This window comes from Eublepharis macularius, chromosome 4 (genome assembly GCF_028583425.1).
Source record: "Eublepharis macularius isolate TG4126 chromosome 4, MPM_Emac_v1.0, whole genome shotgun sequence".
NCBI lineage: Eukaryota > Metazoa > Chordata > Lepidosauria > Squamata > Eublepharidae > Eublepharis > Eublepharis macularius.
Window position 1 is genome coordinate 81654634 of NC_072793.1, and position 27689 is coordinate 81682322.

Below are 27689 nucleotides of genomic sequence, written 5' to 3' on the forward strand. Positions count from 1 at the left end.
AAAAAGGTCTAGATCCAAGGATTCCTTCCCAATATTATATAGTAATGTAATTAAGGTCACCAGCCCCTCCTTACCTCCAAAGCAGGGGATGAGAGGGTAGTCTTACAGGCATGGGGGCCCGGCCCGATCCATTGTCCTCTGACATACGCTCTCTCTGGAGGCTCTTCTGGTTGAAAAAGGGAAGCAATGGCCCCAAACATAGCATTTTCACTAAGTTTGGGGCCAATTTGGCCCTGATAAGACCCTGTAGCTTCCAGTTTTGAACTAGAAGTGTGTCATCGGGACCTCAGAAGTGCAAGCACGTGCCGTTCTGCCACGTGCTCCAGTGACACCCAGACTGCGTCCCCACGCCTTCTCCCATTCTGGCCAGGGGAGTGGTGCTGGAAGGTGAAAGGTGGAGGTGGGGGGAATCTCCTGCCCCCTACCAGGGGACTGGCTTCCCTAACTGTAATCCCAGAGAGCACCTACCTCGAGCCGAGAGTTTCTTGGTGTTTATGATCTTGGCAGCATACTCTTGTCCTGATAACACCTTCACACATCTCCTGACAATTGAGAAAGCTCCTCTGCAGGAGAGAAGGAGGGGGGGGGGGAAGAATGTGAGAATTTTAGGTTGAAGAAAGCCACATAACACTTCCTAACATGTCAAAAGGTGGGAAAGTTCAACAAGGATATTTCTTTGAATGTATTTATTGCCAGCATATTGCCTGTGAAATTCCACACTAAGGATCAGTGATGTTTGGGAGGGGTTCATTCTCATCTCATTACTTTCATGGTTACTGATAATAACCCCCCTGCCTCCAGCTCCCTTGCTGCTGCAGCAACTCCTCCCTTGCTCCCACCTTCTGAATAAAAACCCTGCATACTTCCACTTCTAAATGTGTCTGAAGAAGGGAGCTTTGTCTCTTGAAAGCTCATATCCTGGAAATCTAGTTGGTCTTTAATGAGCTACTGAACCCAAATCTTGCTGTTCTACTACAGACCAACACAGCTACCCACCTGAAACTATCCCTGTGCTCTAATTCCTCTCCCTTCCCCATGCTCCCCACTTCTCATACCTAACACTTTGCTTCACCCTTCAACACAATGCCTCCCCCCAAAAATCTATTTGACACATATTGAGTCTAACAAAGGGATGGAGCAATCAGAAGATGCACTTCTTGCTCTTCCAAAAAGTAGTTCAGAGTAGCATATTCTGAGACCACCCATTTTATACACATAGCAAACCCTTAAGGTGCACTAGGCATGTCACTGTCTCTCAGCCTAGAGCATCTTATAGGGTTCTTACATGGACCCAATCTGCTTCATCTCTGAGTGGGGATTTGAATCTGAATTTTGCAGATTCACTAGCCCAACATTTTGAGGATGAAGTGTGAAATTAGAACTATTTTGAGTGGAAACATAAGGTACATCTTTCCAAACAGGGCTAATCAGGATTAGATCCAGCCAAAAAAGTATTCCCACTTAAAAGGACATTTGCAGGAGAAACAGCAGTGTGAATGTAAGGGGAAAATGGCTGTGTAACAGTATGTAACAATTTGTTTCCTCTAGTCAAACATTTGGTATGTTCCTCTTTCAATTTTTCACAGCCTTTTCCTGAATGGTGACTTTTTCCATTGGTGGAAAGCATTAAGCACCTTCTGTCACATCAAATGTTCCCAGATCAAATGGCATCATTTGCCAACAGTAATACATTTTAATGAAGATAAACACCATTGTGATTTTTGTATAATCCCCCTTTTCAAGGTTGAATTTTTTATAGACTCTTTTGCTGTATAACTGCAATAAATACAGGACACTTGATCTTAAGTTATAGCATCAGCAGCTATTGTCATTGTGTGAACTCTGAGCATTTAAAAAAATCATAACAACAACAACATTAAATTTATATACCACCCTTCAAGACAACTCCACTCAGAGCGGTTTACAAAGAATGTTATTATTATCCCCACAACAATCACCCGGTGAGGTACGTGGGGCCGAGAGAGCTCCTAGAAGCTGTGACTGACCCAAGGTCACCCAGCTGGCTTCAAGTGGAGAAGTGGGGAATCAAACTCAGTTCTCCAGATTAGAGTCCCACTGCTCTTAACCACTACACCAAATTGGTCTCAAACCACAATTGTGAGTTATGTAAATCTATGAAAGCCAGTGTGGTATAGACATGTTGAACTAGGTTCTGCACATCCCAGGTTTGAATACCCATTCTGCCATGGAAGTTTCTGGGTGACCTTAGAGCAGTCACACACATTCAACCTAACCTACCTCACAGGGTTGTTGCGAAGAAAAATGGAGGAAAGGAGAATGATCTAAATTTCTTTAGGTCCTCATTGGGGAGAAAGATAGGGAGAAATGGAGAAATGAAGTGAATAAATAAATGTTTGGATCAAGAATTCTGTACTCTATTAAATTGTACCTAATTCCAGAAATGTGTACCCTACCCAGGTAAGGAATGTGGATATTTTGCCTTATTTATATTATGTCTTAGACAAAATAAATTAAAATATTATTGTTTAGCCCAGGGCTGGTAATGTGTTTCATTGCATCTTGTGATTCTCCAGTTGTAGATGCACAGAAGGCCTCTGTGAGCCTAACTGTTGTAACCACTCTAGAGCCCCTGTTTGTCTTTGGTGGAGCTGCTGCTTCTAAAAAAGCCTGCACTTAAGCTTTTCATTCATTTATCAAGCAAGTATACTGTACATTAGCCAGATAGCTTGGGATCGTATGAATGTATGAAGTCTATGAAAACAGAACTCTTTAACCTTGCTTGAGAAGGCAGAAGATTCATGGTACTTTCCAAGAGGAAAGCTCAATGGAACATTCATCCTATAGGAGCCTTTGAACCCAATCAGGGGCATGAAATTCAAAGCACACTTTTTAGATGCCAAACCTCCACTACTCCCTGAAGGTATCATTAAACCTAACATAAAAATTGAAGTTAAACTCCATTTTCTCTTCTCTCAGCAATCAGAAAACCAAAAGGGCATCTTTTTCAACTTTGACCCCAATAGACACACCTACCTACAGAGACGTCCTGTCTCTAAAACAACGTTACTTTTGTTGAACAGTTTCATGAAGTATGCTTTACTTTATAGCACATGGAAAGAGCTATGGAAAAAGCTATGAATAGACATCACTCAGGAGGAAGCAAATAACTTACTGAGCGGATATTACTTCGCAGTGACACTTAGTGGACACACAAAAAGAAATACAACATTATATTTGTTTGTTTTTGTTTAAATAATGTAGTTATAACCACTCTCTCCATTTGTCAGCCCTGTAGCTCATTGCGCTTGTGATATTTAATGGTATTTTGAAAACTGGATGAGCCGTTCTGCCTCCCGCCAAAAGAACTGCAGCAATACTGTATAAAGAAACAGCAACAGAGACTGGGGATTCAAACCTGGGTCTCAGATTTGAGACAGAAACTCTAAGCAGCATACCACACAGGCTCTGATAGGTCAGGGAAGTTGTAAGACCCTCTTTGTTTTGTAATAGAGGGGATATTTTCCACTAGGATTGCCAGGTCCCCTTATCCTCTCAGCAGGAGGGGCCCCCCTCACTTACCTTATCTTTGGTTGTGTGCCTGCATGATGATGTCACTTCTAGGGACCCTGTAAGGTAAAGTACCCTGTAAAATCAATCCACTGTGAAGCATGGGAGAGCTCTTGGGGTGGCACAATAACGTCACTCCTGGGAAGTGACATTGTTGTGCTACCCTGGGAGCGTGCCCTGGAGGCCTGTTCCCATGCCTCTCCCTGCCCCACTGGCCAGGTGAGTGGTGGCAGGGGGTGGAGAGTGGGAGTGGGGGATCCCACACCCCCACCAGGGGACTGGTAACTCTATTTTTCATCCTCTCTATCTGTGCTGCCTGCACTTTCCTGGCTTCTCAGGAGTAAACCTTTGCTTCCATTGCTAATAGCAGAGGAATGTTCTGGAGCTAATCTGTGCTAGGATGTTCCAGTTCCCTTCATTTTTGGCACTGCAAGTCCCACCATCATTCTAAAACTGGTGTAATATTTTAATACTTCTAGCTTCATTTTCTGATGAGTTATGCCTGCCTCAGATAAGGAACCTCAGCTTCCATTTCAAATAGCATGGGTATGGGAGGTTTCTTAAGACCATATGGGACAGGATGTTCCCATGTTTGGCACTACAACTCTCATGATCATCCTGAAGGTTGTGGGGGAAACTTAGGTGCCTAGATTTATTTTTTGATGTTAAGCCTGCTGCAAATAAAGGAATAGATGGATGGATGGATGCATCCTTTTATTATTATAGAAGATTTTTGCCCTGCCTTTCTCTGTAGTTCAAGGTGGCTTACAAATTCAAATGTCAAACATAAAATAAAATCACTAAACTCTTCCCCCCAAAATGCATATAGCCAACACCCAGTAACAAGCCCTAGCAAATAAAATGGTCTTGCAGTACACCTCTTGAGCAACTGTCAAGTTCAGACCGCCCAATGTCCTCAGTGAGCCTGTTGAATAGGGCAGAAGCTATGATATAAATAGCACAAGCCTTGGTCAGTGCCAGATAGGCTATCTCAAGTGGAAGGTACAGCTAGAAGGCCTGAGGACCACAGCTGGTGCATATATGGCCCATATATCTAAAGCCATCCTTTAGATATATGGGCCATAGGCTGTGAAAAGCTCTAAGGGTTATAATCAATACCTTGAATTGAACTCAGAAACAAACTGGCAGCCAATACAGCTGTTTTAAAATAGGCAAGATACATTCCTGATGGCTAGACCCTGTCAATAATCAGGTTGCTGCATTCTGAACCAGCTGCAGTTTCTGGGTTTTCTTCACATGAACACGTGACATGAACATTGGGTTGCTGGGAAATTCCTGAAGATTTGCAGGTGGAATTTGGGGTTGGGGAGGGGCCTCAGAATGGTATAATGCTATAGAGTCCACCCTCCAAAGCAGCCATTTTCTCCAGGGAAACTGATCCCTGTCATCTGGAGATCAGCTGTAATTCCTGGAGATCTCCAGGCCCCATGTGGATGCTGGCAACCCTGCGTGAATGGATGAAGCTGCTTTTATATTGTATCAGACCATTGGTCCATCAAGGTCAGTTCTGTATGCTCAAACTGACAGTGGATCCCCAGGGTCTTGGGTAGAGGTCTTTTTCATTACCTATTACTTGATTCTTTTAACTAGAGATGCCAATGATTATACTCTACCTGGAGCCAGGATCCCTCCCCCAAGGTCAAGCTAATGTGAAGTATATTACAGTAATCCACCTACCCAGTTACACAACTACAGGTTAATATAGCAGGGTCAGCTAAGTCTAAAAAATGAGAAATGTAGTGAACCAAATACAGCTGATAGAAGGCACTCTTGGCTTCTACACCAACCTGCTTTGCAAACAGAACTCCCAAATTCTTAATGCGGTTTGCAATTGCAAACTCCATTCATCACAATCTAGCCATATCATATAAGTAATGTTATGCCCATTGCTTGGAATAGGTTTTTTAAAAATGAAATAGAGCTGTTACCCAGCATTCTGGGGTGGTGGTGAAGATAAATATCACAATGTTAGCAGAAGAGGGAACAAACCACTATTCACACATAATGGGAAATAGGCATATGTTGGCCTCATATTTGGAATACTACAGAGATACTGTACCTCTGGTGTGATATTTGCACATACTCTTGCTATGATTATATTAAATTCTACACAGTGGCCTAAGAGTGTGGGTCAAATAATGTACTGATAGAGGCATTTTTCTACAAGTGTGGAGGAAGCACCAGGTTTGCAAAAATGCATGAAATACAAATAAAACACATTCTATGTTTGTTTGTTTTTAAAACCCTACAGTTATGGAAGCATTGTCTGATTCTTTAAGAATACCATCAACATCTCATGAGACTACATTATGAGATCTCATTGCTGGCAGATGGGGAGGCAACCCCAACCAGCATTTCCAAAGATTGCAAGCTTCTGTTAGTATTTGGGAAGGGATAGACAGACTTTAAAATGTAAAAGATAAGAGAGAGTGGATGTAAAACTGGAGGTGGGAGAGCACAAACATTTTGAAAGGAAAAGCTGAAAGTGGGAGAAAGGAACAGAAAAAGATGGGTAAATGAGTTGGAGGGCAGAAAACACCAGGAGAAACAGAAAGAGTGGGTGGGATGGAAGAAAGCAGGGAGGAAGAGAGGGAGAAGCTGGAGGCATGGCTGGGGGTGGGGAGCAAGAGAGAGAGCAGGGATGAGATTTGCTACTAGGGATGGAAGCAGGGGAGCCCCCACTGCCAGCAGGCATTTCCTGCCACTGCTCAATTGGCTGGCAGGGGGCAAATGGTGGGAAACATGGAGGTACATCCACAGCATTCCTAAGTGCTGACATCACTCCCCATGCACCTGGAAGCAACATCAGCACATCACTGTGGATAACAACAACAACAGCGAGTCTTCTGGACAGATTAGTGCCACACTCAGAACAGTTAACAAAGTCAGTGTTATCATTATCCCCACAATACAGCTGGAGAGCTGGGGCTGAGAGGAATGACTTACCCAACGCCACCTACAGAGTTCATGGCAGTAGTGGGAGTCAAACCAGCAGAGTTCTGGATCACATCCCAGTCACTTAACCTATATGCTACAGCAGCTCCCTGCTGCTGGATGCTAGAGATGCTCTGGTATTTGTCCAAATATCAGAATATCCCCAGTGTCTCTCAGCAATGTGCTGATGGCACTTCTAGGCACACAGGGACTGACATCAATGCATTTCTGGCCACATAATGACATTGCCAGCATACTCCTGACCCCCCCCCCCACCTCAATTTCTGGTGGGGAACCTGGCAACCCTATTTTTCCCCACTCAAGAGTCCTCTGCTTGTAAACCTATATTTCAGAGATAGGAAGGAAGCATCTTGCTCATCCTTGCCAAGCTACCACATTGCCAGCTAAGCAATAGTCATGCCCGTTAGAATTTAGTTATATTTCTTTGAAGTCTGTTCAACCTAGAAAAACCTCTCCCCTCAGCGCACACACGCACGCGCACACACACATATATATATATATGAGAGAGAGAGAGAGAGACTGGGATAAATACAGGAAATGGGGTCCAGGGCCTCTGAGGAGAAGCGTGAATAATTGATTTTCCTGGTGGGGGTGGAAGGAGGAGGGCAATTTGAGCCTGAATATGAATCTTTAGTTAAATGGGAAAGCAACAGGGTGTGAGGAACAAATCAAAAAAGCTTCATTGAAATCTGCATTTTGAAACATGCCCACGCACAAATGAACTCTGCATTTTGAAACATGCCCCCTGCTGGAAAAGCATCGTTCTGGGTCACATGGCAGTCAGGCCTGGCAGCGAGTAGGGTTTGAAAAAAGAGACGCTTCTTTAGCTGCAATAACTAGGTAGAGTGGACTGGGTACTTGCTGGCTCTCTTAGCTGTAGGAGTCAAGAATTATTCTTTGCCTATGTAAGATCTAGAATATTAATATCCCATTCACTCAGAGGCCTGAGGGCTTAATTTGGACGAAGGGAAATAAATGTTCCATTTTATCTCCACGGAGGGACCACCAATCTATTTTCCACAGACTTTTTCTGTGCCTTTGTCTTTATCGCATCTGCCTTTCCAACAGCAGGCGAGGGGGATGTGAGAATCATTCAGTGACACTTTCTCTACACAACAGGCTCTAGTACCTGGCTGGGTAGGAGGGCAGGTGGGTGGAAGGAATGATGGCAATCATCTCTAATCCCTGCGGAGCTCACCAAGGCCTTTGCAAGTTTAAACAGTGCATAGAGCTAGTCTACATCCATATCTCTACAATAGCTGCTTTGTTCCATTGAGGCACTGTTTCAAGTTTGGCCATAAGAAATTCAGGTTCAAATCCCCACTGAGTTTTAAAGCTCACTGAATGACCTTGGTCAGATCACTCTCTCTCAGTCTAGCTTCTCGTGCAGGATTTCTTTAAGGCTAAAATACCGCTTGAGTTCCTCAGAAGCATAATCAAAAATGTCAACCTCATGCAATTGTTTTGCACTGTGTTTAGGCAAGAACTTCACATTATGCCTGCCACCCAAAAAATAGCATCTCGGTACCTATTTCTTCACTCTGCTTCATAACATGTGTGTGTATGTGCCATAAAGGTGCAATCAACTTATGACTACCCTAGCAAGGGGCTTTTAAGGCAAGTAAGAAGCAGAGGTGGTTTGCCAGTGCCTTCCTCTGCAGAGTTTTCCTTGGAGGTCACGCATCCAAGTACTAATCCTGCTTAGCATCCAAGATCTGATGAGATCAGGCTATACTGTGCTACCTTCTCTCACAGCCTCATAACATATAGTAATGCAAAACATGTGATATGTCATGTCATTATAATTTACCCTACCATCACTTCATCAGAGAAGCTTCACGTGGTTCTAGAGGTTTTTTTCTGAGGGTTTTTTGTACCACAGGATACACATAGCATTTTAATGAAAATGAAGTAAATAAAGCAAAATTTGCAAAACTGGGCAGCACCTTATAGCATGCCACAGGTTTCTGTAACTTGTGGATAATAGTTGCTATGGAAATGCAAATTATATTGAGAACAGGCTCTTCATAGAAAAGATCAAACTTCAACCCTGCTAATGTTAAAGATTATGAGAGAAAGTCAAACCTGTTTAAATTCAGAAATCTGAAGAAACAGGAATGTTGTTTACCAAGGGCCAAATTAGATGTTATGGCATCCATGGGTCTGATTGTGGACTCCACTGCCATTTTACATCTGAACATGGGCCATTTAAAAATGCTGCAGCCCAATCCTGACCAGGCCTGGTGTTCTTTTCTTCCCCCTCGCCCCAGGTTGCCAGGACCCCTGGGCCCAAACGGGGGGCAGAGAGGCCATGGGGAGTGCACATGGGGGCCACTTCCTTGTCACACTGGAATGAGGTCATTCCTGGCACAGGAGCATGCTCTGGAGCTCTGAAGGTCCCAGGCCCTTTTCCCATGCCATTTTCCCCTGGCCAACCAGGGGAGAGGGCAGAGGCTAGGAGGAACAAGGAATCCTCCACTCCCACCAGGGAAATGGGATCCCTACCCCCTCCAATCTTCATCAAGTGCCAAAACAGCCACAGGAGTCTGTTTTGGCACTTGAAAAGACAGGGGGTAGGGGAACAAGAGCACCTGTTTCCCTGCTCTGCCCTCATGGCATTTTAAAATGGCTGAGTTCAGCTCTAAAATGGCAGTGGAATCCATGGTCAGACCCATTGATGCCATAATGTCTAGTTTGGCCCTAATAGTTATGACTATTGGAAATAAGCCAGGGAATTTGGATTGTCATAGGGTTGCCAACCTGGAAAATAAATGTTCTGTCTCTATAACAGAAGATTAATGTTTAGAAACAGGCAGGTGAAGCTTTTCATGTCATGGAAGTTAGTAGCATCATACCGTAAATAATATCCCATTAAGCCTCTGTTAAGGGGGCAATATGCTTTTTCTCCAGGGTGCTGGCAGTCCTAGATGTCAGGATAATGAATGTCCTGCTTTAAAGCATCTGTTACATTTTAAGTAACTCTTAGTGCAAACAGTTATATCCTTCACTGACTTCAATAGATTTAGAAAGGTATAACTCTGCTTAGGATTCCACTATATGAAGGGACAGCGAGAGATGCGTAGGCCTTATTTGTGAGTATGGGGGGAAATGATATTTTTCTAGCACATACTTTATTCAGTGGCAAAGTAGTGGGGATTGGCTGGTAGTTATATAGAAAAGCTTATTACAGGATAAAAAAGAGTCCAGTAGCACCTTTAAGACTAACCAATTTTATTGTAGCATAAGCTTTCGAGAATCACGTTCTCTTCGTCAGATGCCCTCCATGCATCTGACGAAGAGAACGTGATTCTCGAAAGCTTACGCTACAATAAAATTGGTTAATCTTACAGGTGCTACTGGACTCTTTTTGATTTTGCTACTACAGACTAACACGGCTAACTCCTCTGGATCTTATTACAGGATAGTCACTTAGGGTCAATTTTTCCTGAGAAAACATTTGTTCTTGAAACTTTTATTTTAATAATTAGTAACGAAGTAGAACATTGGTTGAACTTTTTGCAAATGTCCTACACTCAGTCATGAAAGAGTTAAATTGTTGTTCCGTTTGTTTAGTCAGATAGCTAGTTAGCATAGGACCACTTAGGCCTCGAGAGAAGTCCGCCAGAGAAAGTGGGTGTCTTTAGTCTGAGGGCCAAGCTACACATGACGAATGACACTTGAACAGCAAGTGTATTTCTCCCTGTTCACTTGCCCTCCACTCAATCCACTTGCCGTTCAAGTGTCATTCGTCATGTGTAGCTTGGCCCTGAATGAGAGAATCTAGGATAGTCTGTTGGATGAGCCGTTTTTTTTGGTGGGGGGCTAAGGTTTTATTGCTCGTTGTTCAGTCATCTGCTACTACAGTCTACTACACTTCTACTACTTCACTAGACCATGCAGTCTAAGCTTTTCTCTCTCTAGTTGAGACGATCAAGATGTAGTCAGAAACTATTTGTTGTTTTTCCTACCAAATATACCCTTTTTACCCTACTATGTAGTAAAGTGTTTTTATAGAGCTAGAACATTTTTGTTGCAGCAAAAAAAAAAAAACCCTGTGGGTGCCTGATTAACTTTTCTTTTAAATTATTTACATAAAATTAAGTTAAAATGTTTTCTTTAGGGGAACCAATCTCTGTAGTCTGGAGATCAGTTGTAGTTCCAGAACTCCAGCCCCCACCTGGAAGTTGGCAGCCCTATAGTATCTATGCTTCCAGAATACAAGTTATTCTTAAGTTTTATACGCATACACACAGTTTATTTTTGAGAAATGACTGGAGATGGAATTTCCCTACCCCTCTGTTCTGGACCACATGCCTAGCCATTATCCAGTTTATTTATTGCTTTCTTTCATAGGAAGAAATTCATATTAAAAGCTGCTCCTCATTCAAATCCAGTTTGAGAGCAAAATGGCAAAAAACAGCTGTTTAGACAAAGTATGCACATAGCAATCTGAACAAGCAAGCATAATTGTGTAGTGGTTAGTGCCAGACCAGGATCAGGGAGAACCAAGGTACCAGTCCCCATAGAGGTGGGTAGACCCTGATCTCTTTGGAAAAAGGTAGAGTAAAATGTAAATAATCATATTTGCATACAGTATGCAGGGGTATGCATAGTACATAGAGTGAATGTGTGTGTGGGTATTAGGGAAACCAGTGCCTTACATACTTTTTCTATGATGCTGTGCTCCTGATTCATTTTTCACTTTTCAAACATTCTAGCCTTTATAACACCAAGAGATGCAATCCTAATTAAAACAAGAAGTCAGGATTAAGGCAAGAAAGAGGTAACTTAGAGAAAACAATGCTCTAGTTTGTACTCATTATTGGCTTTCTGATGTTCCACCTGTCCACATGTATCCTAGCACGTGTTCACAAAACGTAAATTAGTGTAGGTGTTGAATATGTTGTAAATAATATTCAGCTTGCCTATTTGTGCACTTGGGCAGCAATGTTTTTATGGGGCATGAATAAACACTATGTGATCCAACCTCTGCCATTTCACAGGACTGGTTTAGCTATTTGGGACCCCTGGATGATGTTGGGCTAGGTCTAATCATGTCAGAGAATTTGTGGGAATCCCAAAGGGTCTGTTTCAATGCAGAGGAAATTTGTGATGTGCACAGATGGTTTGTCTTGATTTAAATGACAGAAAGAATTGTTCTTAGAATTTGCCTGTGGTGTAGAATATAGTCTGCAGAGTATCTCTTCTATATTTTGCCCAGCATCTACCATCAAGTATCTCAGTTCAGGCATGGGGTTTAGGTTTCCTCAAACTGACATCCCTTAAAATACAAAACCTAGGAACTAAAGGTGTACAAAATGAAACAAACACTGGAAATACATACTGAAATCACTGTTTCGTTTAGTTTAAATGGCTTCCAGAACAGTGAACCAAATATGAGGAGCAAAGTTGTAACAACACCCTCCCACTGAAAACATCATGTTTTTTTTTTCATTTTGTTTCTTACTGCAGACTGGCAACAGCAAGCAGGCAGGCAGGCACTGGGGTGGCAGCATCTTGTTTTCCTTAACGGCATTGTCTGCCAATCGGATACCAAGGAGACAGAGCGCTTACATTGGCTGAATCCACACTACCGTCATTCTCGCGGCAGTTTTTCGCTTCCGCAGCGCCATTCCTTCATCTGTTCACACGCATCATCTCCGAAGCCATCATTAATTCAGCATGGCGTCACCACAGCCCATTGCACTTTCGCCGCGGGTTATCTTTTGATGAATAAATGCCCTCCGTTGAATTCCGAGCCTCTCTTGACCCGCCTCCCAATTAAGGAGTAATTCTCCGCCTTTGTCCCCACCCCTTTTTTAAAAAAATAAAAGAGTACCGTGTCGATATGGCGACATCTCATCATATTAATCTCATTTTAAAAAAGCGGGCAGACCTCAAATATCAGAGGAACAATTTCATATGTTAATTCAATTTATATATTTGGGGGGGGGCATCCACATGATACTGAAATCATGGCTCATGTTACGCCCTGACACGGACTGTGACGACGAGTTAGGCACAGATGTCAATTTTCCAAAGACAAAATGGAGCTCTGCTGTGGGATGCTGCTGTAGGTGATCGTGACCGCTCACCCATTCCCAGATGATTTCAACCAGCATGCAGGCTGTGATGTTCCGAGCGCTCATCGTAAGTGTCTCGGGTGATTTTTTAATATATATTATATTAATGGTGTCGTTGTACCATTGAACCAGGATGCTTACTCGTCGATATAGCGTCAATTTGACTTTTTAAAAAAAAAAACAGGGCTGTTCAGGTTTTTCCTGCCCCTGGATGTGTCTTTTTAAAAGGGGATGTGATCATCTGATTGCGCAGGAGAAACACTGTTCCAGGGGTAATGTGGACAAACGAGCGAAGACTGCGCAATAACTGATGATGCAATCATTGCACGAGAAAAGCGGGAGCTAAGGTAGTGTGGAATCAGCCATTATGTTATACCACTTAATTAACTCACTTGGCAGAAAAGGGGAATGTGCACAAATGTGAACTACCTGGGCAATGGCATCATATCCATGCCAATCAGGTCCTCTCAGGGGGAAGAGCACCAACCTCTCCCTGTCTATAGACTTCAGAAATATTCATTTAGTTAACTTTGTTGGAGGGAAAGGGGAATGTGCATCTTGGCTTTTTTTTTTTTTGGAGCACTACCTGGGCACTGGTCTGTCTCCCCCACTACCATCAGGCCACTTGGATGGTTGGTTACTGTGAGGAAATGTGCTGCTGGGTGGGGTACAAGTATTCTGTTTAATCAAGCAAACTTGATAAAAGCCCTAGAAGACTTTAATCATAGTCTTTTGGGGCTCTATCTTTCTTTGAGTCAAATAGCAAACCTGTACTCAATGAAACTTCAGTTACTTCACAGTTTCTTCCTATGCAACAAACAATTTAGTTTTTTGTTCAGGTTTCTCTATCCTACTACAAAACCATCCCTCCCCATCCAGCATCCACCAAAACATTATTTTTTTTAAAAAATGCACATCAAATTTAAGTCAAGTCTCCTCTAAGCCAGGGCTTTTTTTCAGCAGGAACGTGGTGGAACGGAGTTCCAGAACCTCTTGAAAATGGTCACATGGCTGGTGGCTCCGCTCCCTGATCTCCAGACAGAGGGGAGCTTAGATTGCCCTACGCGCTGCTCAGCCGCGCGTAGGGCAATCTAAACTCCCCTCTGTCTAGAGGTCAGGGGGCGGGGCCACCAGCCATGTGACCATTTTCTCTGAGGGCAACCCACTACGTTCCACCACCTCTTTTCCCAGAAAAAAAGCCCTGCTCTGAGCCATTGACTTACTTTGACCTTACAAAAACAATCCTTCCTGCCTACAGAGGAAAACTTATGGGGAAAACATAGGTCTGTGTTGCGGGGGAGGGGTTGAGACAATTGTGCTGTCTGCCTGCACTTGGGCAGTGGAGGTTGATGGTAATTTGAATACACACATACAATCTGTTTTGCAGTGGAATGTTGAACATCAAAAGGATTTGCCTCTCACTGTGAGAACAAAAATTCAAAGCACATGGAAACATGGCAGCAAGAGGTAACAGCAGAACACAAAGGTAATAATTTATAGGCACTATCATTACTTGGGGGGTGGGGGAGTGAACAAAAAGCAAGATGTTTTTTAATGTCTCTGCATTGTGGTGGTTGAAGCAGGCTCCTGCTTGGGTCCTATCCTGCCACCACCACCCCACTACCTCTGTGACAGCCAGTTTCATACCATAGTGTGCACCTGCCGTCCCTTGCCTTCTTCCGGGTCCATTGCTGTTGTGTGTGTATAGTGTATTTGAGAGAAAACTCCATGGATCAATGGCTTCGAGGGAGGAGGACTAATGGCTGGTGCAGGTTTTGGTTAAATGTGAAAACAGCAGCCTCAAAAGAGTCTCGTTTGCCCACCCACTCTCCTTGAAAAGAACAAGGCCAGCACTCTTCTTGGCACCTTCCCCAAGCATTCTTCAGGGTCCGTAAACACTAAACCCCATTGTTGTGGGGGTTCAAGTTTACTGGGTCAATGGTTTAGAGGGAGGACTGTGTTCTGTGCTATTTTGGTGCTGTTTTATGTACCACAGAGGACACTTCGTTCTACAAATAAACAACTTTTGGTGTTCCCTAGCCCAAGGGAGGCTCACCTGGCCTTGACCAAAGCCAGGGCCTTTTCGGTCCTGGCACTGGCTTGGCGGAACTTTCTCTCTGATGAAACCATGGCCCGGTGGGATTTATTATCTTTCAACAGGGCCTGTAAGACAGAGATGTTCCACCAGGCATATGGCGGAGGCTAGGCTGGGCCCCCGCCAGCCATACTGAAAAGATCTGTCCACCATCCTATATACATATGGGCCGTGCCTGAAATGCAGTATTTTACCGTCGCCATCTTGAGGAGAAGTTTTATTGTATACAATTGTTTTAATTTTACTGTAATGTTTTATCTGTTTAAAATTGTATTTTATGTAAACTGGAATGTTGTACTCTGCCCTGAGCCCGCCTGGCAAGGAGGACGGACTAAAAATCTAATCTAATAAATAAATAATAAATAAATTAACTGCAAAAACAGCTGCCCAAAGAGCCTCAAAGGCCTCACTGTAAAGAACAAGTCTGATACTCACGATAACAAGAAAAACCAAATGGATTAGAGCCAAACTGGTGAAGCTCCACCCAGAAAAAAACAATAACGGTAAATAATTCAAAAACTCTGGATTTGAAACTGAAATGAAAATTTTCTCAGTGCACACCCTTAAATGTTACCATAAGCAGCCAGTTCTAGAAATAGTTCCCATGCAGCTGGGATAACATTTAAAGGGCCAGACTATCAGAACAAAACTATTAAAATTTGATTAAAGTATTAGCTCATCTTCACCTAGTGCAGACCCTGACACCTGCCATCTACAGTGAGTAGATCTGGTGATGAAAACAATCTTTAATCCTGTGTGGTGAAGGTGTACAAATCTTGTGTCTAAAATGACAATGGAAGGAAAAGTCTCCCTCTTTTCTGTCAAAGATTTAGTGTGTACATTTTCAGGAAGTAACCAGAAGGATATGTGCACAAGAACATATTGCATAGAGCATTATGTATTGAAGCTGGTACTCATTGTGTCCGTGTTTCAGGTTTCATGTAGGTGGCTGCGTGGGTGAAGTCTCTCTGCTGGCATTCAGACATGCATGTGCTTGTGCTCCCTTTCCTCAGATGTATCTCTCTATCCAGCCTTCTAAATGATCACATACATAGTACAAAAACAATCCATAAAAAGGTGAAGAGAGATTTATTCATAAAATTGTTTGGCACTTATTCACCCCACACTTTCTTCTTTCAAAATGATTCTATATGAATGAATCTGTGACATCAGTATTGCACCGTTATGCGCTTGTGGACAGTATCATTTTGGCAATTATCTACAGGGATCATTCAAGAGATATTCCCCGTGATTTCAGAATGATGAGGCAGGCTTGTGAATACTCCATCAGGTGACCATGTTACAACATACCACATCTGGAAAAACTAAAAAAAACAAAAGGCCCAAATCAATCTGCATTCTCTCACACATGAAGTGTGGCATTCGGCTTGCTACTTTTAGAAACAGAATGCTGACCTATGGGGTCTGTTTGAGCAAGGCTTTTCTTATATTCTTAAAGATGGAAGTTATTGGAGGTAATGACTTATCGAATATGCACCACGTTTTAAAGCACAATTCATAGAAATGCTGTAATAGGTCAGAATGTTATTTGTATGCTCCTTCCTTTATATGCAGCATCTGGTCCACTTAAAAATATATTTGAAGTGCTGGGAAATTTACCCAGTAGGCTCCTATTCAAAAATCAGCACTAGTCAGATTTGCCAGCGTGCCTTTCTCCTGATGACCACTCACTTTTATAAATAACCCATTAACCCAGGGTTGGATTTGAAGAATTACATGACATTCCATTATCCTTTTAAAGGACTTTTAATTTAGACACTGCAGTGATTATAGCTGTGATACACAGGCAGGTTTCCAACTCTAGATTGGGAAGTTCCTGAAGATTTGGGGACAGAACCTGGGAAGGATAGAGTTTGAGGAAGGAAAGGAGCTCAGAAATGATGTAATAGCTGTTCACCCTCTGAAGCTGCCATTTCTTCAGGAGAACTGTTCTTTGTAAACTGGAGTGATCGGTTGTAATTTTAAGAGAACTCCAGGCTCAAAATCACCACCCTCTAACCCCTATTGAGGAACTTTTACATATACTTTTGGGGTTTTCCTAGTGGTGCCAAAACAACTTAGTCCAATTTTCAGCAGGAAAACAAGTAGGGAAAGGAATGTTAAGTAGCATCTCCATCCCTGCAACCGTTTTATTGAAATCATGGACCAAGTGGCGACAGCATATAAAATAAACCAATCCATTAAAAAGATGATGGGACTATGCATAATATAGAATTCCAGAGAAGGGAGTACAAAGAGGAAGAGAGAAGCCTTTGATCAGCCCTAGTGTGGTGGACAGTTTCAAGTTCTGCATTCCATGAGGCTCAGCCAATCATATTCAAATAGTGGATGGGAGAGTCGAAAACAGCGGTGACAGCGGGGAGGAGGGGGGGGTTCTTTGGCAGTTTAACTGCTGGCCAACTGACAGTTTAGGGTTGTTGGATTTTGGCTGGAGAAGAGTTAGGAGGCTTGGGAAAATTGGGTATTTTGAAGATAAGTAGGTTTGGAGTGCTGTTCCTGTCAAAAGCAGTTCAAAGCGAAAGCTTTTCTGTTCTACATTATAAATCTGAATAAGTCAAATAAGAAACCTGCTTTGTAACTGTTACAGTTTCTCATGCACCAGCTCTCCAGTAACTGTGTTACTGTAATACTGAGCTCACTGGAGAAAAGGAAAACAAAGAAACAACCAAGCCCCACACTCCACTGAAATAAACTGGTTTCTTAGTTGTTTAAATCAAACCTACTGTATAATCCCCTCATAATAGGCCATTTGAATGCTAGTTGGCACCCTGAGTCCAGGCATTGTCCTCATTGAAGACTAGAAGACTAAATGGTCTCAAAAGCCTCAATTATTTAAAAAAGTATTTTTAAAAGAAAAAGAAATTTGTAGGGAGTGAAATTTAAGTCAGTTTCTAGGTCTGAAGATGGTGTGTCGTCAACATAGCCCTAATTTTTCAGTATAAGACCACAAAAGTTGTGTGCTCAAACAGTATCACATTCTCAGGAGTGAAGAGGGAAATTTGAAGGGCTTAAAGCTGTCATATCAGATTCCAGATTGCATCTGTTTTCTACTCAAAAGTATAAGGAGAAACATTTCAGAACCAACTTGCTCCTCCCCATAACACCCTTCTGGCTACCAGTAACTGCTACCCAGTGGACAATTTCCTTCACCATGTGTTCTGAGAAGAATGAGGGATGGGAAACTCTGGAATTGCCGTGCTTTCCACTTGGACCTGCCATTTGTAAAGCAGTATCATCCAGCAGCCAGAAAGGCAGAAACCTTTTAAGGCCTCATATGTACAATTATTATTATTTTGATTGCTATATTGTCAGTATATATCTAATGATACAGTCTAGCTACCACAAAGAATTATTACAAGTGAAGTTAACTGCAACGATAAGTGTGAGAACATTTTAAATCCCAAAAGAACACATATAGCACCTTTGGAAAGGGAATAATACAAAATCCATACTACAGCAGCAGCCTGCTTTAGTAGTCATAAATTAAAAGCCTCCACGTCCTGTTGCCCTGTAACCCTTCCTGCAAACACCTTAATAAATGTTTGGTAGCTGGGCCTCTGGGACGGTTGTACCCTCAATATGCAGGCATCTAAAACAAACAGAGCACTAGCTACCCTCATTGAAATGGATAGTAGCAATGCAATACCTCTAATTATTTATCTATCACATTGATGCAAAAATATTGTGCATTCCCCCTTTCATTGTTTTCAGTGCTGTATTCAGGGTACATACTAGTAACACAACCACTGGAACTGGAACAGATCTTGAAAGACAGGGGAACAAAGTGTGTGCACACACTGTATAAAGGGATTCTAATTCATGCCCAGTACAAGATAATGTGTGGGAATGGAAGGTAATGAGAATCAACTTCTGTCTTGGCTGAAAACACTATGAGCCTGGCTGACAAATCATGTTGCCTAGCCTTCATTTCAATGCTGTAAAATAAGAGTGGCAACCACTAGGATTAATGCAGTCACAAGATTAACTGATGTGACTCTGCCCATCTACAGATGTTCTGTAGTTGAGCAATATGCACAAGGAAAACATATTCAACCAGTACAATACTTTTGTTACAGGGAGGGCAGGGGGGATGCAGTCATCATTAATACAGATACTTTATCTTGAGGAAAAGAGTGCTTGAAATACATTACACCTACTCTGTGGGGATTTCATCCTATAAAGAGAAGGATGTGGGAGATAAATAAGACTTTTCTTCAAGAAGAAACATCCTCTGTTGATCGCTACATTTGACATACCCTTGATGTCCTAACTGTAGGTCAATGGGGAAATTTCTCAGATGTTTGGAAGTGCCCTTTATTATAGAATGTAGCAGGTACTAGCTTTACACTGGTCTTCCTTATATTCATAGCAGTCTATCTCACATAGGAGGAACAGCCAGGGATCAACATTGGCCATGCACATTGCACAACCAGCTTCTAATTTCTGAAGTGGTAGTTGTAGGGAGATGTATTCTTCTACTTTCCATGTTTTCAGCTTTATTCTGCAGTTCAGAATGCCACTATGAAGGTGTGTTATGTCCTCTTTACTACAGTACAAGGAATACTAGAGACCTGCAACAAACAGTAGATCTAGCATGTGGTCTCACCTCTTGATACTGCACCCTTTGTCTTGGGAAAAACAACGAGTGACATGGGGCCTGCATCTCAGGCAAGAAAAGTAGCAGCGTTAGACTTCCACTGTAGCAATGAGGAGACAGCAGCTTTTCAGTTCTGAGAGCTTACAAGCCTATACTCCACATGACCAGTGCCTATGGCTCAAGGACAGTTTATTCTCCTCTCCTCACACTTCCCTTGCCAGCACCAGCCTGTGAGGTTGCCTGCCTCCCTTCCACACTTCCTTCTTCAAATCGGTTTCAGGGTATATCTCTTTGTGGAAAGAAAAGTGTAGGTTGTGATTTTTATTCTTATTTTTAAGAAGATTTCTCTTCTTCTACAGCTCTGGGAATGATTATATAGCACCACATGATAATTTCATTCAACCCCTTCTTTCACCTGCCATGGGGGTGGATTTGAAGAATTCAAAAAGAGGTGTTTTGTTCCTTTTGTTTTGCTCTGGTTCCATCATTTTCTCAAAGAAATATCCCCCCACCCTGGCCCCACAGTAGCCTGCCCTCCTCGTTCTCCTTTATTTCCCTTAGTAATCTTCTCTCCTCCCCACTCTCCTTGGGACTGACTATGCTTTTATTTTATAACAATTATAAGAAAGAAAATTGTCTGCTTTCTTCAAAGTATCAACCTCTCTCTGTTCTTTGACTCAGCTGTTTTAACAGTAAGGCCTTGAGGAAGAGAAGCCAGCTTTCCCTCTTCACCTTTGAAGAGAGGCTGCTGGGATTTTGGCCACACTGCCACGTTCAAGGAATGCAAGAAGATGAACTAAATTCTGAGACTGTTGCCTCCTCATGCTGGAAGAAAACAGGCATATTTTGAACAGAGGCATTCAACAGTGTCAAAAAAAGGACACATCAAGACACATCGAGTTGTTGACATGCCACCTTTTCACCTCTGCTTTCTAATTCTCATTACTACCACCCAGAGAATAAAAAATAATTCTCATAATTTTGCTCTGGGGAGGGGTAAGGTACCATCATTTTCTCAAAGAAATATTCCCCACCCCCCATTTGGTAAGGTACCAAATGCTGTGACTAGTAAGAAAGAAGACAAACGCCCAGCATAATGAGGTAGCAGTAATCTTTTCTCCAAAGGAGCCTCCTAGCCTTTAATTAATATAAAAATCCTGCTGTAAGCCCTGAGCTGTTGTATAATAGTTTATGCAATGTCTTTCTGACCAGAACTAGTCATGGTCTTCTTTCTTTCATTCCTTAAAACAGAGAATGTTTAATAAGAAAAGGTTAAACATGATATTAGATTTCTAAGAATTTAACTATAGTTATTGTAGCTTACCGAAATCCATTTACAAAAAGAAAATAGATTGTGAAAGGAAAATTCAAATTGTATCAGTCATCAAACATCAGGAAATGAAATATAATTGAAATTATCCCCCCCACACACACACACACAAAAGTGGAACTCTATGATCCTCTTTCAAACAATTACAAGATACAGAAACTAATCTTGAATTTGGGTTTTTTTTTACCTTTGGGGCTGTGTCAAAAGATAAAACAAAAGTAGTGCTTCTAAGCATAGAACAACATATGTATGATTCTTTAGTTCTTGTCTCTTGATATGTAGACATGAGATAAATAACATTGTTCTTGATTTTTTTAACCGATTCCTTGTTAGAGGGTATAGTATTTAGCATGAGATTGGGGGGCTACTGGCGGTTTTTATTTGCAACAGATGCTGGTGGTACTATTGCTGACTGTGTCAGTCTGCTAGGACTAGGAATGATCAACAGGGGGTATGGCATAACCTCTATTTAAACTGGAGATATCACACACACTGATTCGGCAGGCCTCATACATACAAGAGCTCTTTTTCTGAATACCATTATGAAAAGGATGCTTTAGTTATAGATATCATATGCATCTCCCATCCTTCTTTGTAAACAGAGTCCTGTTGTCCTAGGCTGCTTATTCCATTGCTTAATTAATCTTATGTGAGAACACTTTTCCAAATGGTTAACCCAGGTATACCTTCCTGTCATTTTAAAGCCATATATTAGTGCTACACATGACACAGTAATGTAAATATTGCCTTACCAACTATATATACATTGGCGTGCACACATGCACACACACCCAGCATCATCACACAAGCACCTGCAAAATGGGTTACAGTGTTATTCTGCGTGTACTATAAACATCTACAGTTATTAAAGCTGAGGAAATCCAAATCTAGATTTTATGATGCTTTAGCTACCCATTCTTGAAGAGAATTCTGAAAACAATTTCTTCCGCAACTGTGGAAAAGCCAGTTTAGGAACCATTTGGTGTAAAACATGTCAATTAATAAATAAACTGTGAACAGTTTTTCCCCTGGAAAAATATTGTTTGGGGTGGACTTAAAATGATTTTTTTTGGATACATCCAAAAATTTCTATCAAAGCAATGCTCAAAGTTTGACTTTTCAATCAAATTAGAGGTGAACATAGATGTCAATAAAAGGATTTTCTATAATAAATACATTTGATTACTTAAGTAACTTGGTTCATCCCTAGAAAGACAACCAGGAGATGCACTAATCTTCCACCTAGCACACACTCTATAACCGGTAGTATGTATATGAAGAGTGCTGTAGCAAGAATGACTTAATTCAACCCTTGATTTTTGATTGGGGAAGAATGTGGCCATCTTTATTCTTGTGAGAGGTATAACCCCATTATCACTTTATTGATTGAAATTAGGCTATATACTCTTTAAAATAAGGACTACCTTTTTGTTGCATATTTACATAATAAATAGCTCTAAGCAATTTTGCAAAAATATAATATACACTAATAAGAATGATGATCTTATCCACTAAATAATCAATTAGAGAGAGAGAGAGAGAGAGAGAGAGAGAGAGAGACTGTTGAGAAAATCCAGTGGGCTCTTTATTAGCAGGTTAGTATGATGACAACATACATGTTACCAAAATGGGTGGATAAGTTTTGAAGGTAAAATGTCTAAATTCTTTGCTTCAGTTCGTATTTGAAGAAGGACTCATTACATTAACTTCTTAATATCCTGTGGAGACAATCTCCAACAGTGTTCTACATATGAGGATTCCTTAAAACATCTTAAGAAAAAACCACAATACTTTGCATAAGCAAGCAAGTTCCATTTGTTTTACTCTCTCTCTCTCTCTGCCTGAGGAAGTAGCCATTTTGCAATCATGTTAGGTAACGTAATGTATATCAAGATAACATTACAACAATGTATGTCAGTGCCCAAAGAAAAGTCTGGGTAGTAGACAATGTGTGTAGGGCAGTTCTGTAAAGACACGATCACATCCTATGCAATACATAACCCTTTTTCCTGGATCACTGTTGATAACACCTTATAGACGTATATACATTCAGCAATCTGTAGGCTTCTGTATGACAACAATCCTAGTTTGGCTTCCCCCTCTCTCTGAGCTAGATTAAAGGAGGAGAAAAATGGAGCCTTTTCCACACTCTTATGTACACAGACTTCTTGAGTGAAGTGTGAGCAAAGATCCAAAGGAATAAAAAACTCAAATCAAAAATGTCGGTGACCACACAGTGAGACCATCTAAGAAAGCTGGTTTTAGGGGCCAGTGTTACATAATTTGCTCAGTTGGTACACTCTATCCTCTCTTTACAGTTCTTTTTCTAATCTACATATCATTTAAACACAGCTCATTAGAATCCTTCCATCCAAGCTTGTAGTTCTTATGAGCGCTACAGTACTAGTCTCCACTTGAAATGGTACCTGTCTGAGGGCTGGGGGTGGATTTACAGTGTAATCCTATGCATAGTTACTCCAGTCTAAGTTCATTGAAGTTAATGAGCTTAAACTGGAGTAACTCTTCATAGGATTGCACTGTTAATCATCTCTTGAAGAAATTGGTTTGACTCTTTCTTGGGCATCTGTTAAAGAACACTGTATATCTCCTAAGCAGAAATGAAAGCTGTATCTCTACTTATTGTAGAGATCTGACAAATGACTCATCCTTCCACCACCCTTGCACGACTGAATCTTTCAAATGTGATTTTTTTTAAAAATTAATACGTCTGGTGAATCAATAGGTTCTCTGTGTATGTACATAAATGTACACAAGTCAGAGGGACATTGCTTGTATAAACCAGTTTAACTCAACTGTCAGAGTTGACTCTTAAAGAATTTATCCCTCTCTGCCTTATACTCTGCTTTAGACATGTACTAGCCACCTACAATAGAGGAGCCAGATTGCCTTTTCCTTTCTTTTTCCTTCTTTCTTGCCCTATATATTTTCTGTAGTTCTGCATACTTCTATACTTATATATATCCAAAAATTATTTCAGGCTACTCAAACATAAACATAAACACACACACACACAAGTATCACTATGTTCACTTAAAGAAACATTAATACCTGCTAACAGACACATCTACATATTTAAATCAGAGGCACATATCCACAATATGTTGCACACTCAGAAAATGAGGGATTCAACAAAAAAATAAATGGATATCAAGACACTTGGAGAACATACACAGAAAAATTTGTACATGATTCCAACAAACACATACACAAAATTCATACATGCACATAATTAGGGATCATTTATAGGAGATATCTTGCCGAGCATGCATATACAATATAAATGTGTCTGATAAATAAAACAGATAATATACAAATATGCATATATACCAACACTGCTTCTATATTACAAATAGATGCATAATGAAAGATACTTATAAGAAGGTCTGATCATGCAAAGTAAATTGCCACATATTTCAAGGTGTGAAGAAAATAAACACTCCAGTATAAACACAGAGTGAAAGAAACACACATATGTGCGCGCTCTCTCTTTCCCTGAGAGAAATGTACTTAGACAAACAATGTGCAAGCCAACAGTAAAAGAGAGATGCAAACCTAGGTGTGCATGCAAAGATGTAGTCCAATATGCAAAACTAAATACAGTCCCCATCTGTTCATTACAATCTCACAACATCCAGCTGCCAGCTCCTCACACTGTTCCCACTGTATTCCAATGAATGCTTTCACACATGGGTTTGGTAGATAAGGGCAGCAGGATGACTGCTATCTAGGACCCCTCACTGAACCTCCAAAGTCTGTTCCTTTGGTTAGACAGTAACTTCCCTGGGAAGTTGCTCCTTGTGAAAATGAAGCACATTAAAGTTCTCAGGGGGTGGGGTGGGGATATGAATCCCAAGGTAATTTTTAAGAGGGATCATAGTGCCCTTGCCCTCATTAGCAGGATTTTTTCACCATCACTGGCAGCAATTCCCCCCCCCCCCGCCAGTTAAAGATGCTATCAAATGATTTTAACCATTCCCATGCTGATCTTTTTGACTTGTAAAAGTGGGCAATATGAAATCATAATTTGAAGAAACTGGCTGAAATTGTGTGCCAGCTCCCAGGATCAGTTCTTCCTCCTGAGGATCCGCCTTCTGTTCACTTTAGAGTTGTATTACTCTGCTATCCTGTGAATTTGTTTTATTGTTCACTCCATTGCCTTTTTTTTCCTCTTGGGATGCAAGCTGTTCCCATTCTGGTTGCCATTTCCTTATCCTCCCCCAAATATTCTTCACTTCAAAATTCTCATTCCATTTCAACACAATAATTTTTTCAAATGTCTCAGACTTACTTTCCCAGCTCTTCAAAGAGCTGATATTCTTCTGTGAACCGGGTACAGGTGATGGTTGCCATCCTGGACGGTGGTGACTGCCTCCCCTGGCGTGGAGTTCTACTCAAACACCTCTCTTCTCTTGAGCACACACTTCCTGATTTTTCTCTTCGCTCCTAGTGTGCTCTCCCTCTCAGAGGTAAATAAGCGAATATGTATGATTGACAAGCCTAGAGATAATGATGAGGGCAATTTGTCTTCTCAGCCTCACAAGCCTTCGTCAGCATCCAGTTCCCCATAGCAACCACCTCTGGAACGCCCTGTTTCTGTTGCCCGGGTAACTGCTTCCCAAACACCTGCTTTGCCTGGCACTTTGCAGCTCTCTAACGCCCTGACTCTGTGATTGTGGAAAGTGCACCCGAAGCTTGAAACTAAAGATGACTTGAAGGAGAAGGGCTTTCTAAAAATGTGAAATATAAATATTAAAGCAAATTAAGTCATGTCACTGAGAATTAACTGGGGCAAAAAGGTTACTATGGAAACTACCATTTCCACATTACAGGATGGTCTCTGGAAAGACAGGATGCTGTTGTCCTAGCAACTGCATCTTATTCTCCAGTAAGACAGGTATTGCTCTGTTGTCTGGGCAACTGCAGAGTTTCAAGGTTTAAAGAAACATGACAATTTATTCAGCCAAAGGTACTTTGGGCAGTATGGGGGAGGTGGCTATTTCTTTCATTTCTTTTCAACCTATCTTAAGATCATCCAGACTGGACACCTGTAAATGGTTACATGATGTTTTCTGGATGAAGTAGGAAGCATTTGGAATTTCTTCCTGTAGGGGGAGCAGAAAAAATTAGCAACTGAGCTTTATTCCCAGTGGGGTTTCTGGCCCAGATTTCATGCACTTTCTGTTTTTGCTGTTGGAGTTTTTTAAAACCTTTATTGCATGAGAGAAGAATGGAATAATGCAGTTTTTAGTTATATGCAGCTGCTGCAAAGGGAAAGTGTTCATATGGTGAGATAGGTTGCCTAGCAGACATCAGTCCTTGTGTGGGAGTGATTATGGAGTGTAGGCTAAGTTAAGGATCCTGAAAGCATGCCTCACTTCCCAGAGCCATATTTTTTGTCAGTAACCCCAAAATCTTGCCTCCCAAGCAGTCAGAGATGTGACAAGATAGCCTTCTCACAGCTTAGCAGCAAATATTGACCATGTGTAGGTTTTTCATATTTTTGTAATGTTTAATCCATATCAACTCTTCTGAGGGAATGCAAATGCTTATTTATTTTTGAATCTTATTTCCCCAGCACCTTTGCAGATACATGTGCACTGTACATGCCTATGCAACATAAGAGGAACTGTTATGGTTGCACTTCTTTACCTTCAGATACTGACCTCTGCCAATGGATGGCTCATTTTTATTGGTTTCTGAAATTAAATGTACCTTTTCTATGGATGCCAGTTCCAGGTGGAACTGGGGGTGGAGCCTGGGGAGAGCATGGTTTAGGGAGGGGGGACCTCAGCACGGTAGAGTCAACTTTCCAGAGCAACCATTTTCTCCGGGCGAACTGATCTCTATGAGTTCTAATGTCATGGGCGGGGGGGGGGGGGAGATTCTCTGCCTCCTTTCTCCACACCATCCATCACTGTATAAACTTATTTCATGTTTCTCTTCGTCATCTCTTTTCTGAATTAAAAAGCCCCAACCTCTTTTGCCCTTCCTTATAGGGAAAGTGTTGCAATGTATTGATTATTTGGGAAGAATTATGCAAAATAAATATATACAGTTTTGCTTAATGAGCATGATTCATACAAGCGCTGGATTCTTAATTCTTTAAAATAGTTTCATTGACCATCAGCTGTTTTGGGTGGGGGTTACATATTCTTCTTTCTCCCTTTCCTTCTTTTCTCATGTAGGATTCAATTACTGCTTCATCGTGCATAGGAATAAATGGTGGTATATTGAAAGAAGCTTTTACAGAGGATTTGAAAAGAGGAAGGGAAGGTTAAGGAATAAAAATGGCAAAACACACATGCACATGTGTATACATTATTTATGTTATTTATAGTTCTCCATTCTCACCAAGATTCAAGGCAGGGCAGTGCAAGTCAACATGATGAATGGCTGGGACATCCAATAAACAATACAATAAAGTCTGGATGGCAGAGATTCAAAAACAAACAGAAATCTGACACAGAGCTGAAATAAAGCATAAGCAATTGAAACATGACATTTTAAATGATGCAGAAATTACCTAGCAGGAGCATGCCTACAACAACAGACAGTATACAGTGTACAGTAGTAGCCTAGATTCTCTTCTGTTCTAAAATTAATAACATTTAAATTTAAAAAGTATATAATTGTGCCTAAACACAAGCTGAACGCTCTCCCCTTTATTGTCTGTCAGTTAGGCTACCAGAGGAATACAGGAGGCAGCCACGAGTTCTTCCATTCTGCCTGTATTCAGCTCCACCTCTAGAGAGACCCTGAGAATCCCTTCCCTGAAGAACACATGCATGCAATTTGAATTGCAATATGTACATTTTTTATTTCTATGAGCTCTTTTAGGAGCCAGTTTTGACTGAAAAGTAGGATAAAAATAAATGAATGATTGAATTCCACTTTTTCTTGGTGTGTAGTTTTATTCAGCAGAGTTCACAGATTCTTGAAATTAACATGAAAACAAGCAGTGGGGTTTAATGGAAGAACTTGGAAGAAAATCGACTTGTTTGTATTTAGATCCATTTG

The 27689-nt window shown here is 41.3% G+C and overlaps 1 protein-coding gene across 1 annotated transcript in view; it reads right to left on the bottom strand.

Moving 5' to 3' along the window:
- Positions 1 to 25022, bottom strand: part of CAMK2A (calcium/calmodulin dependent protein kinase II alpha) — a 179236-nt gene extending 154214 nt beyond the window's left edge. Inside the window, exons 1-2 of the mRNA XM_054975219.1 lie at positions 24961 to 25022; positions 469 to 563 (exon numbers count right to left, since the gene is read on the bottom strand). Coding sequence (XP_054831194.1) covers positions 469 to 563; positions 24961 to 25022 — 157 coding nt within the window. The remainder of the gene's footprint in view (positions 1 to 468; positions 564 to 24960) is intronic.
- Positions 25023 to 27689: the final 2667 nt, after the last annotated feature.